General features: G+C 39.8%; 4 protein-coding genes across 6 annotated transcripts; 2 read left to right on the plus strand and 2 right to left on the minus strand.

Annotated features, from left to right (window-relative positions):
• Positions 1–249: 249 nt before the first annotated feature.
• On the plus strand, positions 250–2,843 carry LOC133152513 (AP-1 complex subunit sigma-2). Of its 2 annotated transcripts, none has more exons than XM_061276149.1 (5): positions 250–410; positions 1,092–1,270; positions 1,358–1,466; positions 1,546–1,742; positions 1,827–2,843. In XM_061276149.1, exons 2-5 carry the CDS (start codon positions 1,092–1,094, stop codon positions 1,852–1,854), a joined length of 513 nt encoding a protein of 170 aa, XP_061132133.1. In that variant the 5' UTR covers positions 250–410; the 3' UTR covers positions 1,855–2,843. The 2 variants fall into 2 exon arrangements, with proteins under 2 accessions (XP_061132133.1, XP_061132134.1); XM_061276150.1 differs by having other exon boundaries at positions 1,546–1,683.
• On the minus strand, positions 2,752–7,450 carry zrsr2 (zinc finger (CCCH type), RNA-binding motif and serine/arginine rich 2). Its single transcript, XM_061276147.1, has 11 exons — positions 7,206–7,450; positions 6,641–6,720; positions 6,485–6,569; positions 6,203–6,311; positions 5,815–5,901; positions 5,287–5,325; positions 5,018–5,148; positions 4,658–4,871; positions 4,399–4,454; positions 4,200–4,309; positions 2,752–3,814 (listed from the first exon to the last, which is right to left on the minus strand). Exons 1-11 carry the CDS (start codon positions 7,247–7,249, stop codon positions 2,985–2,987), a joined length of 1,785 nt encoding a protein of 594 aa, XP_061132131.1. The 5' UTR covers positions 7,250–7,450; the 3' UTR covers positions 2,752–2,984.
• A 119-nt stretch (positions 7,451–7,569) lies between these two features.
• LOC133152512 (transmembrane 6 superfamily member 1-like) lies at positions 7,570–12,569 on the minus strand. Its single transcript, XM_061276148.1, has 10 exons — positions 12,335–12,569; positions 12,150–12,250; positions 11,061–11,158; positions 10,876–10,979; positions 10,729–10,811; positions 10,221–10,339; positions 9,851–9,955; positions 9,682–9,774; positions 9,224–9,343; positions 7,570–8,300 (listed from the first exon to the last, which is right to left on the minus strand). Exons 1-10 carry the CDS (start codon positions 12,424–12,426, stop codon positions 8,109–8,111), a joined length of 1,107 nt encoding a protein of 368 aa, XP_061132132.1. The 5' UTR covers positions 12,427–12,569; the 3' UTR covers positions 7,570–8,108.
• Positions 12,570–13,658: 1,089 nt separating this feature from the next.
• On the plus strand, positions 13,659–18,818 carry LOC133153060 (BTB/POZ domain-containing protein 1-like). Of its 2 annotated transcripts, none has more exons than XM_061277094.1 (8): positions 13,659–14,203; positions 15,752–15,908; positions 16,250–16,355; positions 16,422–16,619; positions 16,769–16,898; positions 16,977–17,064; positions 17,853–17,999; positions 18,066–18,818. In XM_061277094.1, the coding sequence occupies exons 1-8, from the start codon at positions 13,794–13,796 to the stop codon at positions 18,222–18,224; spliced, it is 1,395 nt and encodes a 464-aa protein (XP_061133078.1). In that variant the 5' UTR covers positions 13,659–13,793; the 3' UTR covers positions 18,225–18,818. The 2 variants fall into 2 exon arrangements, with proteins under 2 accessions (XP_061133078.1, XP_061133079.1); XM_061277095.1 differs by lacking the exon at positions 13,659–14,203 and adding an exon at positions 14,232–15,312.
• Positions 18,819–19,895: the final 1,077 nt, after the last annotated feature.

A 19,895-nucleotide genomic window follows, 5' to 3' on the forward strand; every position in this document is an offset into this window, starting at 1 on the left:
CTATCTATCTATCTATCTATCTATCTATCTATCTATCTATCTGTGTGTGTAGGTAGATAGATTTTAAAGAATTCGATTAATTAATTATTTAAATAAATGAATAAAATAATAAAATGAATGAATGAATGAATGAATGAATGAATGAATGAATGAATGAATGAATGTCCAGTTTTGCGACGTAGGAAATAACGGTACATCTCAGCCAATCACAATGCTGCTCTGTTAGTTTTTCTGTCCAATCAGTGCGGAACCGAGCTGGTTGCTGCCTCACCATCAATTGCTAACAACTAGCTGGATGAGACGCTGGCTAGCTCGTCTGACACGTATCTAAAGCTTGTTTGTCTTTTTTTGGGGGTGTATTTTATGTGATCTTACACATCTCAGTGATCCTCCAAACGACTACATCGAAGGTAAAACGACGCATTTCTTATGTGCGGTAGATTAAAAACTTGAACGTCGTGAAAATTGAAGTGAGAAATTGCTTGTTGATGTAGCTGAATCGAACATGAGCCATAATGAAACTTTTCACTGAAGCGTTACAGGTTGTCATAAGAATGAATGAATTATGCATGAACTGACAATCAATTTCCATACTTAGAAAAATCAAAGTTGGAAACTTTCTATGGACATAACGGAAATTAATGGGGATAAATTAGGGATTTGCACAAAATGTTGGCTCATATAGTCGGAACCTGAATATATTTTTGACGAAATATGTTTTAGTTGAATAGTGATTAAAGCAACTCGTGGCCCAAGTTATTTCGCAATTATGCATTTTAAATTCCGATGGAACTTTGCTGAACATTTTCCACATTGTATTGTGCTGCACTGAAAAACATTTGTACTTTTCAACGATGTATTTATTACTAGTGTGAAGGAATCAGTACTTCTACTTTTGTCATTTTTTTTTCACAAGTGTATGGCTTTCTACATGGGTAGAGTGTGTGTATTAAGAAATGAATTTGTTATATGAGCACACATCAATGAATGTCTAGTAAAACTGAATATGTTGAGCAATGTGCCTCTTATTTATTACTGGGTAATTTGTGCTCAGTCATAAACATTTGTCACTTGCAACTTGACTTTGTCAGATGCAGTTCATGCTGCTATTCAGCCGCCAAGGAAAGTTGCGCCTGCAGAAATGGTACGTTCCTCTCTCTGACAAGGAGAGGAAGAAGATCTCCAGAGATTTGGTTCAAACCATCCTGGCCAGGAAGCCCAAAATGTGCAGTTTCTTGGAGTGGAGGGATCTAAAGATTGTCTACAAGAGGTGAGTCACACCATGATGTCTACTGGCGCAATCTCATGACATTCAATACTGTGTATAAATTGCGCTCACCATATACGTGTGTGGTAGATATGCCAGCCTGTATTTCTGCTGTGCGGTGGAGGATCAGGACAACGAGTTGATCACCCTGGAGATCATTCATAGATATGTGGAGTTATTGGACAAATATTTTGGCAGTGTGAGTTTCTTATTGTCTGTCACACCTAATGTCTATGGTGAGAAGTAACTGACCTACTTTGCTTCTTGTGTCCATGCAGGTGTGTGAGCTGGATATTATCTTCAACTTTGAGAAGGCCTACTTTATCCTTGATGAATTCCTGCTGGGGGGAGAGGCCCAAGAAACCTCCAAGAAGAATGTTCTGAAAGCCATCGAGCAGGCAGACCTGCTGCAGGAGGTACACACCCAAAACCAACAACGTAAAGTAACCGTAGCAGCGGACGTGTCGGCAAAACGGTTGCTCCCGCCTTTTATTTGCACTATATTTTAATTAGAGAAAGAATGATGCTCATGTGATATCTCTACTCCGTCCATCTTCAGGAGGCGGATGCCCCTCGGAGTGTCTTAGAAGAAATTGGGCTGACATAGAGTTGGCGTGCCACAACAAACGCTGCCACACGTTTCTTTCCTCCTCGTTGACCGTCAGTGTTGTACTCGTGTACTGTAGGTATGTATGTATGTAATCAACATGTCTGTGCTGTATTTATCTGAACTGTGCTCCCCCTGTACCATCCCGTGACTGTGGCGGTGCCAAGTGTGGTTCGATTATGTCTTTTCTGTAGTGTCGTCTAATGTGCAAAATCCTTGAGACCAATGTAGCAACGAGAACATAGCCTCGGTATCAATTAGTGTTAATGCGATCCAAAAATCCAATCATGCCTTTATGTTGTTGTTTTGCTGCATCTGGAAAAACGTACAATTATAATTCAGCTCATTTAGTTGTTGGTGGTTCATTTTGGGCATAAGTGTTGTGAATGGTTCCAAACATGCATACGGGGTACTTAAAACTAATTTCAGAAAGCAGAAGCGCATGTGTCAATCTTATGTAATTATGATACAAACCTGAGTGTAAACTAAACCGGTTGCAAAGCATATGTTCAAAATGTGTTGTTTCTGTGCAAGTGTTGTTTGTAAACCTCAATGCATTTTTATTTTGTAACCTGGAGAAATGACAGTGCCCACTTCAAGTCAAGAAATGTGACCCAAATAGAAATAGCTCTATTTTCCTTACATTGATGGTTTACATTTAAGCACTGATATATATGACCAAAGAACTGTGTTTTACCTTCTTAATGGTGTCTAAGGGAGCCTAATGCCACACAAAAATGAAATCTGGTATTGAGAAATGTTTGAAGCAAAGTATTTTTCTTTTCAATTCAATGAAACACACTATCAAATGCCCACTTTGCAGTACACAGCAGCAAAATAAATTTGGTAATGTCATGTTCCAGTCAAAAAGAAAAAGTGCAGCCAAATGGTGTTTATTCTAAAACTTCAGCATTCATTCAGAATGTAAAATTTCTTTCATATCTGCAAAATAAACCATTTTGTATTCGCCATCGTATTGACATTTATATTTGACAGTATTCAACAATAAATGTCTTCAAACCGGAATTTTTTTTTTACTTTTTCCTCGCAGTTTAACGAGGATACGTCTTTCCATAATTAACCAGATGAAAGTTTCAATTGTAAAAGCCACTAAGAAGAACTGAGTGTGGGCTCGTCAACTTGTGTTATGGAACATTTTTCTATTTCAGTGCTTGGACATACATTCAAGTCATCTTTGTTCTGAAGGAGTTCTGCTTTTTCTCCACTTGGACTTTTTACCGAGTGTTTGTCCACAGTCTCTTCCTCTGACTCTTGCGATGAAGTCATCGCTTCAGGTGAACGGCTCCGCTTCTTGTGCTTCTTCTTGCTTTTCTTCTTACTCTTTTTCGAGCGCTTGTGGTGCCGACGTGTTTTGTCGTCCTCATCGAGAACACTTTGATTTTCATCTTCAGCCTCCGGGCTGTGATCTTTGCTCTTTGCTCTACTTGATTTGTTTCTTTCGACATCTTTTACCACATCTCCGTTTCTGTCTTTCTCTTCACTTTTGTTCCGATGTCTATCTTGACTCCTTTTCCGGTCTCGACTTCTGCTCCTGGATGTCTCTCTGCTTCTGCTTTTACTTCGGTACCTGTCCCTACCCTTGTCATAACGCGCTGAGCCAAAGGGGCGTCTTCTGTCGTCTCTTTGGTGCCAGGACGTTCTCCTATCCCGACTCCTCTCACTGCGTCGGTCATCTTCTCGTCTGCCGTAGGATCTCTCCGATCTCTGTGGGCTTCTGCTCCGGTAACTCCTCCACGATCTGTCGCTTCGTCTCTCCGTGTGTCTTTCCGAGTATCGCTCCGAGTGACTGCCCTTGATGCTGCGATCTGGTGAAATGTGAAGGTCCCTGTCGGCCTCCCAGAATTCATTGCCAGGGTTTCGAAATACATGCAGGAAATTGCAGTGTTTCCCTTTGGGGCACTTCTTTCTGTCAAACAGCCCTGCGGGAAAACAAAACAAAGGTTTCTCAACCTCTAGGGTTGCAAAGTGGATTTCTTCTAAAACTTTCAGAAAGGTTCAAGTAAATTTCAATGGGCCAATAAGATTGGGGATTTTGCAAATATTCCAATTATATATTCTGGTCAAATATATCTTTGTTTGACGACAGAGCATTTATAAATGTAAAAATGAAACTAAACGGTGTCACTTCAACAATCATTTGATATCTTTTTTTTTTTTTTTAAATATTATCAACAGGTTCTACTTCTTAAATCATATTGTGCATAGCAGCAAACAATTTTCTGGTCTAGAAACATTTTTCGAGGGAGAATTTCAAACAAATTAGCATGGCGACTGTAAGCAAAGACAAAGTAAACTTCATCTCACCACAAATGGCATTCTTCCACCGTGTAACAGGACAGATGTCACACTGAAGCTGCTTGCCGGCGTACCACCTTCCGTTAAATTTGATATAGGCTTCTCTGCACTGCTCCTCACTAGTCAGACAACGATTCATTAAAACATTTATTCAAAGTCCAGCTCATTTATTATGCATGATTATATTCAGCCCTTGTGTGATAATTACGTGTCAAACTGGATGTAAACATTCCCTCGCAAGTGTGGCTCATAGTTGCAGCTGACCTAAAAACAAAGATTTCAGCAGAATTTTAGTCTCAACATCATGATGTAATAATGATTACTGGGATGTAAATCACCCTAGTTACCGTTTATCCTATATTAATAGTTACTTCTACAAAGCAATGATGGGAATCGGACGAGCACTGAAACTTATTTTCAAATCGATAATCACTATCCAATAAATTTGAGGCCGCATCCCAATTTACCTTAAACTGGACCACCTTGCCAATGGTCCTAAACTCTGGTAGAACATCATGGTAGAATTCGACAAAGGACTCGTGCAGATCTTCCTCACTGTGCTCCAGAGAAGCATCCCCGTCGTAGTCGTCGCGGAGAGACTGTTCCATGCCGTATGTTATGAACATAGCGCGGACCATCAGAGTGGGGCTGCTCGACGGGTAAACGTGTTTCCGAGAACATCTAAATCAAGCGCAATGGAAAATGGAAAAAAAAAAGAGCAAAACAAATCCATTTGTATTAACACAGAGAAATTGGTTCATAAAAGGAAGTGACACAAATGAGGTTTACTGGAGGCATGGGGAAAAAAAAAAGTCAAGCCACAGTACCTGTCTCCAAATCGACACGATCCAGTTTTGAGGAAGAAAGGGCAGTTGGCGACATCCCGCTCTGTACCATAATTTTCAGATTTCGCTGTTACCGGTGCTTCGGGATTCATCCACGGACCTCCATTAGTTAGCTGCAAAAAAAAAAAAAAAAAAAGTCAAATTTGTATACCATTATGCGAAGGAAAAAAGTAATAATAATACTTGCATGAGGTAGTGATTATTAAATGTACTATTAATGGGTCATAAAACAGCACAGCACGGAACAGTACCTGATTTTCTGCTTCATCCAACATTTTCTGAACAGCCTCCTACAAATGGTGTAAAGAGATGTCAGGTGAAAATGTGCATTGGGCGGAGCATATCTGTTTCCTTCTTGTTAAGACCGCGTTCACTGGGGCAGATAATCACAACAGCTCTGACAAACTTAGTCAACTTTGATGACTCAAAAAGCTTTTTGGCGAAAACACACAAAGTTAAAAGATACGTCCTCGTCGTGAAAGTTGGGGGTGCAGGTAAAGAACTTTTGCAACAGTATCTTTGTTAAGGAGAAGGATGCTCGCTGCTTGTGCCACTTTGTCAAGGAAAAAAATTTAAAAAAGCAAGACAATAAATCCAACATTTTCACATTTGTCCTTCTGACAGCGACAAATCCAAAATGACCATTACACGTACACAAAGTAGAGTCTTGCTTGTAATCAAAGTTGAATGTCATTTTTGAATGGATATCATCATTTCTGAAGATTATGTAGAAGTGGATATTTTTGTCTCCGCTTTTATCCTCCCACGGCTCGTTTCACCTCTCTGTCTCGCTTCTCCTGCTGCTTCTGCTCTTTTTCTTCTTCGTCTTTCTTCTGCTGTGCCTCCCATTCCTCCTTTATCTTCCGCTGTGGACACAACAATTGAAAGTAAACATCGCAACATGCCAAACAAGCGTTTGAATAGTTGCCCTCTCAGCATTAGACAAAAATCAACTGATGGCCCTTGTGTGAATCCCTGCCTATTATAAAATGGTATTTTGAAATGAGCAGAGGGTCATTTGACCAGCACCCTGTCAAGAAAAAAAAAACATTGTTCCATCTTATGACATCTACATAATGACGATAAAATGTTTACTGTAAATCTCAAATTAAAGCATGTAATCAAGATGTCGTTTATCTGCTTTTATGTGATGAAATATTGCATTACCTCATCATCCTCTCTCCGTTTCCTTGCAGCTTCCTCCCTCTCAGACCTCAGACGAAATTCTTCTTGTGCATGCCGCTCTCGCTCAAGCCACTCTTCATGGAGCCGTTGCCTGGGTAAAAAAAAAGTGAAACATAACTTAAACATGTTTAAACTTAAACAGCATCTGACCCAAAAATCAATTTAGCAATTGTTGTGTCAAAGCTTCTCTTTGACTTTGTCAGTGTTAAATTTATTTGTCCACAGCAACAAAAGCTTCACTCCATGCTCAAATGTTCACCCCACCTTTCCTCATCAAACATACTGGCATCCTCATCATCTACTTCCTCCTTTTCCTCTGAGGGATCAACAACGGTTCCACTTTGTGCCGCTACAACAGAACATATAGGGTGGCTTTAGCGTTTGGCAGGATATCCCAAACAACACAAGTTGTTTTCATACCACATTCTCTGGTTCGGGCGATTGCTTGTCGTTTGCGCTTTCTTCTTTCTTTCCTGGAGGCAGCCTTTCGTTGCTTGTGACTGAATTAAATGGGGAAAAAAAAGAGTTAAACTACATGGCCGCATTTTCAGTATTTCCACAAAAGAAGATTAGATATAATTTAATTGACTATACAGATTATCTCTTTATCTATGGATGACACTAGATTCTGGTAAGGCACTACTTTTGCCTAAATTAGGTTTTGACATGGTAGCAGCAAATCGCAATTTATACCTAAATGACAGTTCAAACAGTTCCATGGCACCAACATAACACAAAACGCTGCAAATTACAACTTCTGTCTAAATTTAGACCTCAACTCAGGTCAAAATAGTCTCTGGGTACCACGATGCCAACAGCAAATTGCTACGTCTTGATTTTCATCGATAGCGCCAATCAGCTCCATAACATAACGATATAAAACAGCATAAATAAAAATACCATTTCAGTCTGGATATTAGTTCTGATTTCAAATCAGGTAACATTACGTTGTAATACAAGCGAGAATTTACAGAAGCACACTCACCTTAAAGCAGGAGCGCAATTCAATGGAGCAATAGGCGCTGCCATCACAGCTAACTAGCTAGCTAGCGACGAGCCTACGACTCCAAATTATTTAATAATTGTGAAAATCAGGTATAAATATTGAGGCAAAACGTAAAGTTTCCCAATGTGGGGCAATGTTTGTGAGATTTCACGGAATCGTCGCTTTTGTTTTTTATTAGCTGCGTTAGTGCAAAGATGCAAAATATTTCCGGGGTGAGAAAGAACTGCTTCCGACGTCAACAAAAACAGTTTGTGACGTAACCTGACACTGAGTGGTCGTCTAATAAATGTTTTAAACAGCGTTTACACTTCATATTTTAAAAAAAATGCTGCAAAACAACAAATCAAATATGAACCAATTTTATTAACAATAAAATATTGAACAGAACAAACACGCTCAAACTCATTATGCCTTAAACTCTTGAGGTTTTCTTTATCTTGTATCTTTCCAAACTATTACTGATTTTCCACAACAGAAGAAAGAAAGCTTTACAGTTTAAAAAAAACACATGTGCAGATAATATGTATTTCACATGATTAATGAAATACTGTATCTCACAAAATTGAGCAAACCCCTCACATTTTTTCCTCAATATATAATTATATTTTTCATTGGACAACACTGCTACATTGTAATGTATTACCTGTATAACAGTGTAGATGCACTGTCCCCTCAGAAAACCTTGATATTTAATGTTGTCCCATGAAAATATATAATACTTCTAATTATGTGAGGAGAATAAAGTTTAATGGATGGATATACTGCTATGGTACACGCTCCAAAACATGTTTTATTTTCCATCACCAATCACTCATTTATTTATCTCAACTAGCTACTACAGAGTCTTGGTTAATACCAGCCCTTCTGTAAGAGAGTGTACACTCAAGCATTTTTCCTATTTGGCATTCCCCTGAGGAAGAAGGCAGGCCTGGTAGTGTAGCGGTAGCAAAGGGCCTGAGGCACCACAGCATACAGGATATTAACCAGCAAAAAGACAGTTTGGTTGTCAACGGGAACTCTGTAAGAGAATGGCGTCCGTGTGTGGAGGGAGGCGCCGATATGAGAGAACTGGGCCTGGTGGAAAAAAAGAAGGAGGAAATAGAGATCAGAGATTTTACCTGAGATGGTTACGGAATGTAGAACGTTTGAGAGCTACTAGTTAATGTTGTGAATTCCTCCCAAGTTAGGACCAATATTTCATTATTTAATAATGACCATGAAAAAGGAAATGAGGCAATGTAGTAAAGTGCTCACTAGTTGGCAAGCATGTAACAGTCATAATTGCACATAGGTTTTATAAAGTGTTTAAGTAATGATCAAGACAGAAATTATTGATTAACCCTCTCCTGAGTATAGTGTTTCTGTTGTTTTGGGTAGGGGGGCACTGGACATGTCTCCTAGCAACCATAGTTGTCAGGGCACCAGCAGCCCTATTTTTATCTTTGTTCAACAGCTGACATTTAGATGAATACCACCAATACCAGCATTCCTCCTGGTCTGAAGTCAGTTTCCGTCCTCATCCAGCTCGTGAGTGACGTGTCAGCCTGCAGCGCTAACACAACAGCTGCTTTGTTCTCTTTGGGTTACAACGCCACTCCTATTGCTTGGTACAACTTTTTGTTTTGTTTGGTATGCATGCAAACATACCTCAAGTAAACCATGACAGAGCATGTTTGGCTAGATCCCTTATCTCCATATTTGGCAACATACTCACACTCTGTACATGTGTAGCAGTAGGAGCAGTGCAGTTTGTATGAGAAATGAGTGCAGTGCAGCAATGTTTAAAAACTGGTTAATTACATCCTATTACATGTACAACATCATTGCATTTTTTTTTTCTTCAGTGCTCTGGCTGTCTGAATTGTTGTAACCATCATATTTGGTTCATTACTGAATGCATTGCAAAGTAGCAGGATTTCGTGGACTCAGCATACTGAAAAATATATATATACTCAGTGATGTTGTTTAAAAAAAAAAAAAAAAAAAAAAGTACCTACTTGTGCTATTGCACCTGAATGTACAAGAGTCAAGTCCAGCATCCACTCACATCCTGGAACCAACAAGCTGTAGAGAGTCATGATGTAGTATGGGCCTGAGTACAGCATGCTTACCAGCATCTGACAAACAATTATGAGATTTACCGCTTCTGGGATTCAAAGAATACGAGTACGTGGGTGAGAAGTTAGAGTATTCTTACATGGTGTCCCAAAAGCTGCAATACACTTCTTCTTTCTGTTTTGATTCTGGTATCATTTGGAAAGACGTGAAGCCATTAGCATTTGAGAGCTTAGGCTTTGCAGCTTTGAGCGATCGTCTGTTTAAAAGTTTGGTCATTGGACCTTTAGTAGCAGACTTTCCACTCCCTAGTTTTGGAATCTTGCTACGGATAACGTTCCTCAAATTGGTGCTCGAGTGCTTTTGGGACACCATGTATTCACAACTCATGAACACTTACATGTATTTTAGCGTAGGCCGAGGGGTCTTTCACATATGGCTCATAATGTTGTACATAGTGTTGGCATAGTGTGTTGGAGCAGTCCAGGGCAACCTAAAGCAACCTAAAGTTAGACTCATCGAGAGAATCCTTGGACTTTGTGTCTTTTAAGTGTGTTTACGTTTCTTACCAGACCTCTGAAGACACAGAAAGTTGTAGCTGGGATGAGGCTGATCACAAAACACAAGTCCAAAGGTCTCTGTAATAATGTCATCCTCTGAGCATCCTGGATGTTCTGGTGGAGAAAAAGATATTCATAACATGCATGTCACAGGCAACTTAATTTAAGTCTGATTGATTGAAATATATACATAACATCAACCGTGACGTGTTTTAAAAAACAAAAACTGTTTATAGATGCATTCTTTTCATTGGTTCACAACCGTGTATTGATTTGCACAGCTTCGAATTGTCGAAGCTAGCTTGCTAGCTCTGGCACTGCTATGTATATTATAATATATAATAATAATATAATAATGAGAAATAAACATCTAACTTACTGTCAACTCAACAATTTGTGTGGAAGGATGATTAAAGATGCGAAAACAAGCCCAAACAGACACAAAGATGTACAGCAAGTGAAGGAAGAAGAAAGGACCCATTTCAGTTTCATATTTTCCTGGAAAAGACAGAGAATTACTGAAGAATCAGACTTCATATAAACCAAAATTAACCATTATTGATACACAAATAAGTGAGCAGGTAGAAATATCAAAGTTAAAAAAATGTGAAAGGAAATCCTGTTATGGACAAAGCACAACATAAAGAGCCTAACAGTTGCCTACGACATTTTAAAATGTTTTCGGAAAACAAGAAAAGAACAAAACAAATGAAAAATAAATTCAACCGTTGCAGGTCACATGACCTGGATAACCAAAGAAGAAGCACAAGTTTTATTGGCATTTTTTCTTCTTAAATTGATATTTGATAGATAGTTGACATGTTAGGCAAATCAAATATATTTGATATATTAATTTGTGTGCCTTTCATAATTTTGACTGTACTTACCAACAGCATTCCCAAGAAGGTAGATAATGGAACGCATACCAAAAGACCCAACCCAGTAGAGTCCAATAGCTCTGAAGTTGTCCCTAAAAACAACACATTTTAGATACTGCATGGTATGGAAATGCATGCGGACACTCCAGCACTCACCCCCAAGTAATTGCAGCAATCATGAGCAGATACATGAGATAATGCACGCAGCCATCCCAATAGGACATCATGTGGCCATGTGCTGTATTAATGTGCGGATCGGCCTGGAAAAGCAGAAGGGAGGGTTATAAGTAAGAGACAGAGACAACATGGACTCAACATTACAAGGGGAACACCAAGCTTGCCTCTTTGAGGTAAAAAGTCACAAATCCATCAATGATGTTGTCCTGTTCCAGTCCGATGATTAAGCTCACCACACTGAAGAACGCGTGGACTGCATACACTGCACATAAATGCATATTTTTAAAGTTTAAATGCAACAAAACATTTCATTGGTCATTCCAGAATTGGCGGACAATTTAGGTTGCCAACAGTTTATCTTGTTTTTTTTTTTTATCAGGTATTAAACCAACATAATTTCATTTATCTGGCTTAATCTCCAACGCTAGACTTTTTATGAGATAATCTCATCATATATGTTGTTTTTGTCTGGCTCAACTCTGTTTCAGATACTAAGGCACCTAAAATACATTTAAAACTATTTCTGAAGGAATCTGCAACAGTTAAATAATGTTACATTTTTTTTGAATACTTCTTTAATTTCTGTATGAATAAAAGAAATGAAAGTAATTTAAAAGGAGGGTAAAATTAACTTTTAAGAGGGAGCAACAGCAATGTGTAAATACTCTTATTAATTTCTACAAACATAGTTGCTCCATCAGAGCACAGACACGGCACACACAGCTTGGTAACCTTTCCATTACACATAAGGCACAGCTCATCAACATGACACATAGATACAAAACATTCAGGTGATAACAGAACAAATGTCTGCCTTATGAGGATATGTTTTTCCTTCTTTTCCCCTCTCTTTTCTTCTCTTCCGTATTCCTGCTTGCTTCCTTCCGATCTGGAGTCTGATGTGGTTGTTTCATCTGCTGAAGTGCATTGTGTACTGACCTCCGTAAAACAACCCAAGATCTTGCAAATAAAGAACCAACTATTACTGCACATCTTTGTTTTCCTTGCTCAACAACGGACATCTTGAACAAAACGCAACAACTTCCTCTGTGCATCTACATTTGAGCATGAGCTCAAGAGCTACATATTTGTTATTCTAAACAAAATATAGCAATCAGTATTACGAAAGCTATGCGTCATGACTATTATATATACGACACAACAAGTAAACATTTTTGTATTTTGTTCATGGTTGAAATTTCCCATGTGGGACAAAAAAAAAATGTCCCCACTTCTAACCCAACTATACTTACCATAGAAAAGAGAGTCTAAAGGAGCTTTCCTCTTGAGTATAAAACGGGCAGATATGATCAGAAAGATGAATGTTGCACATCCAGCGAAGAAGGCTTCAGCACTAGAAGAAAAACAAGTGGAGAGACCTCAATTAACCAAGTGGGAAATAAACAATATCAAAACATCCCAGAAGTCAGACACTCACCTGTTGTTGTAGACGAGAGAGTTGAACAAGTAGCAGATGGGAATAGACATCAAGGAGAGCACAAACACTCCAGTCCCCGCAGAAGCACTCATTGCTGACCGTATGCCAGATCCATATGTTTACTCTGTGGGTGGCAATAATATTGATTTAAACATTATGAATAAACGGCAAAGCTGCACAGTTGTTTCCACATGCTGACTCCAGTTGTAATGGTTGAGCAGGCATTCAGTGGGTAGCTCTATAAATCTCTCTCACGTACACACAAACACACCCATATCCACACCCACTTTTGTGAAGTTATTATTGGCCACACTGCCGAGCAGTGGATTCATATCCTTGTGTGTACGGGTCATCAAAATGTAGGGCGCCAAATGTGGCCATCAAATGTGGCACTACACAAATTAAATGACACGACAATGTACACAAACAGCAAGAGTTGAATTAAAATTCCAGGGTTAAATTACTGAGAGTTAACTCCAAAAGTTCCAGTTTAACATTTTCAGAGTTAAGTGGTAGCCAGGATAAGTGTTAGTGAGTGAGTGAGTGAGTGAGTGAGTGAGTGAGTGAGTGAGTGAGTGAGTGAGTGAGTGAGTGAGTGAGTGAGTGAGTGAGTGAGTGAGTGAGTGAGTGAGTGAGTGAGTGAGTGAGTGAGTGAGTGAGGGAGGGAGGGAGGGAGGGAGGGAGGGAGGGAGGGAGGGAGGGAGGGAGGGAGTGAGGGAGTGAGGGGCGAACGTAAAAACGAATAAATAAATAAATAAATAAATAAATAAATAAATAAATAAATAAATAAATAAATAAATAAATAAATAAATAAATAAATAAAGAAATAAATAAATAAATAAATAAATAAATAAATAAATAAATAAATAAATAAATAAATAAATAAATAAATAAATAAAGTAGGATAAGTTGCCACATATCTGTAGATCAGTTCAATTGTAATAAACTGGCAAGTCTGTAGCGTACTGGATTTTGCTTATCCATTAAGCCGTGGAAAAAAATAAAACACTTGACGTGCTAGAAAAAAAGCTTGACATTTTTTGAATCATTTTGCTAATTTTAGTGTCAATCAGCATCCAAATCTAACTCGGAATTATTATTATTTTCAAGTATTTCCCTTGTGTAACAGTTAACAGATATTGTGTAAATATAAAAAAGTAATATTCAAATAATTTGAAGTGTTTAACTTGTTTAAAATGTTTGTTTTACACGCTCGGTCAGCGCTGCTTTATTAACAAAATAAAGGTAAACTAAAGTTCAAAATGCTTTTGTCAAATGCGTACTTCTCAATAAAGTTGTGAGCAGGCGGCTGTTTTTGTGCGCCTGCGTGCGTCATTCCCGGAGCGACGCAATAGAGGCTAGCTAGCTCAGAAGACAGCAGGTGGCTGGATATCAAAGTCGAATGGCGACCACGTAAAAGAATCAAATAAACACGGTTCTGACTCGATAACAACAGTCTATGGCGACCGGTGGTGGCGGTGGCTCGGCGTCAAACCATGACGTCCAAGAGTCCAGCTCGGCTCAGAGCGGCGCTCCGGTAACGCTCTCCAACGCGCCGACCGCCGCTCTCGGCCCGCCCGCCTCCCCGCCGGTGCTTGCCGTTAGCCGGGAGCCCGGCGTGTACAACTGGCAGGCGACAAAGAGCTCCTTGAAGGAGCGCTTTGCCTACCTCTTCAACAATGAACTGCTTAGCGACGTCAGGTTTGTCGTGGGGAAGGGCAGACAGGCGCAGAGGATCCCGGCCCATAAGTTCGTCTTGGCCGTAGGCAGTGGCGTATTCGATGCCATGTTCAACGGGGGGATGGCGACCACCTCGGCCGAGATAGAGCTGCCCGACACCGAACCGGCAGTTTTTCTCTTGTTGCTCAGGTGGGTCGAAGGGACACAAGTGTCGAACAAGGTTGTGTTTAGCGGCGTTCACTCATGCCCCGTTCCCCAATCTACTTCCAAAGTGGAGGGGAAGCAAATTGTTTGAGTCAGCCAACTTCTCTCCTCATGCATTCAACTCATCTAAATGATGATGATCCATTTCTGGAGGAGGTACAACTCAATATCAACAAAGCATAAGTAACCACATTTCAGAAAACTATTGTTATTTCCAGCAAGCCTACTGCACCTAAAATGGAAAGGAGGTGAAATTGTTTTTAACCATCAAGTCAAAGTCATATTACTCTAATATAAGCCACAGGACCATGAATGAATACTTTCTGATTTCCTTAGTTTAGCGGTCACCAATGTCCAATCATCGGTGCTTGGACATTGTAAATTCCTCATAATGTTGAAGATACGATCATTTGTAAATGTGCTGGGGCTCAATACGTACTCTGAAAACGTCTGAAGCGTAACAAAACCTCAACATATGAAACTCTGTACTAATGTGTTCATATTAAGAAACGTTCGTATGTGAAAGCCAGCATGGAAAATCAGTCCAATCTAATTGACTCCTTCTGAATTTGATATATTAGTTTTTATCTATCTACATTAGCATCAGGCTCTGTCACATTACTATTTCTTCAGTAGAAGTAAACGAAGACAGAATTTGCAGTGTAACACCAAAGTGGAAATATTATTTTAGAGGAACGGTGAATCCTGCCCTCTAGTGTTCGAATGGACACATGACAGGAAATGCTATGGACAACAACATTTTATTGCCGTTGCAGGTATTACAAGTTCTGTGATGACAAAATGCAGTTATGCAAATGGTCCATCAGTGTGAATGTTTGTCTACATGTGCCCAGTGATTGGCTGGCACCCCGTCTCCCTCATTCAGCTGGGATACACTCCCCAGCGACTCTAATCAAGATAAGCAACTGGTTGAACAATGAAAGATGCAATGTATGGCAAGCATTTACTGGTAGTTTTCGGTCTAACCTGTTTTACAACTTGAAGGTCAGTGAAGCCGCATGTTGTTCACGAGTTCTAATGCGGGAGTCATCAGAATGGCCTTTCAAGTTCTCACTTTGGTCCAACTGTGACAGGTATTAATGGGCCCGTGACCGCATTAAAGGAGAGTGTTCTAAGTGGTGTCATAGGCTACCTTCGTGTTTAGTGCTTGAGGTTCCACTTTGTAATCGCCGGAAATATCTGTTGTCTCACTACTCCAGTCCGTCCTTGATTTGTTCCCAAAGACATTCAGGTGTCCTTCAGATATAGATGAGCAAATAATGCCTGACAGGAAGAACACACTTTTTGCCAACTCAGTTTGAATTTGAGTTAACGATCTTAAATTTAAGGCGTTGAAATCCTTCCAGATATTTTTTTTTTCATACTAAAAAAAATAGTCCCTTTAACTAATTCAAATTCCGTGCAAGGGTGAAACAATCGACTAACTCATTCAAATTAAAATGTTTTTTTTTTTTTCGTGAGACGTTGGTGCACATTGATCATTGTAAACTTCCCTTGTGTTCTCTTGCACAGGTTCCTGTATTCAGATGACGCTCATATCACTCCAGAGACGGTGATGTCCACTCTGAATGCAGCCAAGAAATACGCTGTCCCTGCTCTGGCTACTCACTGTGTGGAGTTTGTGAGCAAACATCTGAAAGCACACAACGCATTCATGTTTCTCACACAGGTTCATGCTTTCACTTTCTGCACTCACCACACGGAAACGCTTCAAAGTGCATCTTTATAAACATTATGCTGCCGTGCATGACTGCATTTGGAAATTTATTTTTTAGTGTTGGTCTCCAGTCAGTCACAGGGCAAATTGTTCCTTGACTGCTTGTGATTTAGGGCTATACAAATAAATTTGACTTGACTTGTTACTAAATGCTTAAATTTAAGTTTTAAAAGAATCGACCCAGAATACAATTCAAATCTGAATGGCAAATGATTAAAAGCAGTATCATGATTTTACAATTTAGATTTATCTGAAAAGATCATAGTAAAGAATGTATAATGATGTGTTCACAGGCGAGGTTATTTGATGTCCCTCAGATTGCCAGCCTCTGTTTGGACACCATAGACAAAAGCACTGCAGAGGCGGTAAATACAGAGGGCTTCACTGATATTGACCTTGGTAAGCGAGCCTTTGACGAAAGTACCATTTTCATAACTGACTTGGTGATTGTTTTGTGTGCTGTAGAAACTCTATGCACAGTCCTTGAAAGAGACACGTTAAACATCAGGGAAAACCGTCTCTTTGAGGCTGTGGCACACTGGGCTGAAGCTGAGTGCACCAGACAACGGCTTCCGGCAACCTCTGAAAACAAACAGAAGGTATTGGGAAAGGCCCTACAGCTCATCCGCTTCCCGCTCATGAGTGTGGAGACGTTTCCTACAGGTAAGAGAAGTACATACCGGCCACTGTTTTAGGCCCATGTGTCATGTAGAACTTTATGATACCTTGACAAAGCCAATTTAGTAATTTATTTGATATTCTTTCTTATGCAACAAGTGGCGAGTGAGGAAATCTGTTTTTACACTTGACAGCAAATCCAACACCACGGCCCAGCAACAATGACCGATCGTGTTGCTACGTTCGCGGTGAAGAATGCACCATTAATAGATTTCAGCATGTCGAGAGTCGATGGGGCTACAGCGGTACCAGTGATAGAATCAGGTGAGGTGACAACGAGGTTGTCCTAATAAATGCCAGCTTCATACAAAAAAATTAATTCCTCATCGTCTTCTTATGTAGATTCAACGTCAGTAGACGAATATCTATCGTGGGTTTTGGTCTTTATGGTTCCATCCATGGACACACAGACTATCAGGTCAACATACAGGTAACTGCTGCCGTATCTGCAACATGATGCAGCGGGAGCAACGTCATTAAAAATGGAGCTGGAAGCTTTCCGTCAATGTGGGCGCTAGAATTGTCAGTATGAGATGTATGCATTACATAGTGACCTAAATAACTCGCAATGCAACACTCCCCTTTGACACACACAAGTAATCCAGTCATAAAAGAGCCCTGTTGACAATTCAATAAAATGTCAAGTGCGTTCTCGCCGGGTGAGTTAATGCTAATGAAATGTCATATTCATTGCTACGCAGGTAGCCCGCCATTTACCAGCTTTGGTTTGACAATAGTTCAAACACAATAGACAATTAAAATATTGGTAGGTATTTACCACAAACTCACAGTGATTGAATCCACTAGCTCTCACCAAATCGTGCTTTCTATTTTGTCTCAGTCGATTCCAGAAATGAATTCTTAATAGATGAATATGCCCAACCCTTTACGGTAAAGTAGGTGAGAGTTTTAGGTATGCAGCTCATGAAATTGAGAAAACTCAAGTGAAAAGTATCAGGAACAATCCCCTTTTAATTCTCATGGAAAGTGTCGAATTGGGAATATTTCTCAAAGCCCCCCTGCTTCATTTGCCATGGAAATGTAACCCTAGACAGCAACCAGCCAGCAAATTGGATCCATAACTTGTTGCACTACAGTGCATATTCACATCTTGGCATTTGCAAAATGGCCTTTTCACTGGCATTTGGGGGGGGACCTTATCATCTGTCATTCGCTGCAAACGCACCTTTCCGTTGTTTATTTTCGTTTTTTTTCTAGATAATGGAGAGTGACAAACACCTGACCGTGGGCCAGAACGACACAGGATTCAGTTGTGACGGCACATCAAACACCTTCCGTGTAATGTTCACAGAGCCTGTGGAAATTCTTCCTAACGTCAGCTATACTGCATGTGCAACCTTAAAGGTGAGATGGCGTTCAACCAGCAAACATTCAGTGCGGATTCATCACGCTTGCTCATTTTCGATGTAGGGACCCGACTCCCACTGTGGCACGAAGGGGTTGAAGAAAGTCACCCAGGAGTCAGCGACAGGGACTAAGACAACATTTGTCTTTTTCAAATCCCCCGGAAACAATAACGGTACCTCGGTAGAAGACGGACAGATACCAGAGATCATCTACTATACATAGATTGACGTGAGAAGACTTCACGTGGCTTGAGTTTTGTGCTTCACAATCTCTGGGAATGAACACAGAGTGGCAGTTTGTTTCATGGCAAAATTCACCGACACAAGGATTGTTCCAAGCAGCTGTTAAAAAGAAAAATCAAAGCCAGTTTTTGTTTCATTATTAGATGTAAATATGTAAGTAGTCAGACAAAGCATATGTCCTCCATCGGAATCGGTTGGATGCAAACGAGTGACTGTTCTCCCCCAAGTTATTTGTTCTCCTGAGTCTTGTGTGACTCTAACTTCAGTCAACCATCAGTTGTCAAGAGAGCATTTATTCTGATATTCAGCTTAGGTTCCAAATACTAGATATTGTAGACCTAAAGCTGGTTGTGAAGGATTTTCAGTGAATGCTCAAACAACAAAAATCTTTCCTGAATACTTTGATAGGAGGATGCAGCTACTGCAAATGTACTCAAGTTTGTTGTCAGTACATGCTACATAGTGATTCCGCCAACTCGGTGTGCGTTATGTGACTTTGTTGTTCCCTGTTGTAATTCATACGCGTTTGCTTGGCACTTCTTTGAAATTAAAAGAACCGCTTCTTTTTATATTACAGACTTGGAAAAAAGAATTGTAAAGTGTAACTCACAATGAGATTGCTCTCGGCTACAACTTTTGTTATCAGCAGATAATGATGCTGTATATTTAAAAAAAAATTATAAATTAGCTCAATTAGCAGGCAAGACTCGGTATAAAATAAAACAATTTAAAATCAGAGCCCCCCCCATCACTTTCCAAACCCATTCAACTGGCTATTTGGAAGTTTTATTCAAATTTTCTAAAAATGAAACCTTAACTACCTGACATCCCGAAATTGAGAATTCTCAGTGGCACATGGAGCTTTTTTAAATGATTATTGTGGAAACAATCTAAATGTCACAAAATACTATTTTGTGGCCACATAATACAAATTCATAGCTCCCTACTGAATACTATTTGGGTGAGCAAATTGAAATCCCCTTTTATGGAAATGGTAAGGTAGAGGCCTGCGCTTAATCTAATGGATGGGCATATTGTAATCAGATTTATTTATTTTTGGCTGGACATAAATCGTGACTTGAATTTTTTTAGTGGTAAAGTTTCACTGTCACATGTATCATTCTACAGACTGCTTCTGCTAAATTTGATATGGAGCCCATCTTATTTAATGTACTGTACTAAATGTACAAAATGTTCTAGGTGTGAGGGTGCACTTCTTTCCAGCCCACGTCAAAGCAACATGGATATGCAGGAACACGTTGCCCGTGTACGCATGTCCAGCTGGTGGAAGTTATGCAATCTCTATTTTAATGATGTAGGACTGACACATGACCATACTGTACATATATGAGGCTGTGTGATTAGCAGCAGGAATGGCCCTGGAGCTGGTGAATAACTTGTGAAGCCTTCTCATTACCATGTAATCTAAGTCACACATGCATAGGTGTCATAGATGAAATTTCAGATGATTGGCACGGGCACTTATTCGGTTTTACCTGGTAAGTCATTTGAGAACATTTTCTCATTTACAATGACGACCAGGACGCAAAGTGTGTGAAATGTCTTGCCCAAGGACACGATGACGCGTGACCCAGACAGACTTGGGTTCAAATCACCCACCCTCTGGTTTCTGAACGAACCGCTCTGCCTG

Source organism: Syngnathus typhle, linkage group LG4, assembly GCF_033458585.1.
Source record: "Syngnathus typhle isolate RoL2023-S1 ecotype Sweden linkage group LG4, RoL_Styp_1.0, whole genome shotgun sequence".
Taxonomy (NCBI): domain Eukaryota; kingdom Metazoa; phylum Chordata; class Actinopteri; order Syngnathiformes; family Syngnathidae; genus Syngnathus; species Syngnathus typhle.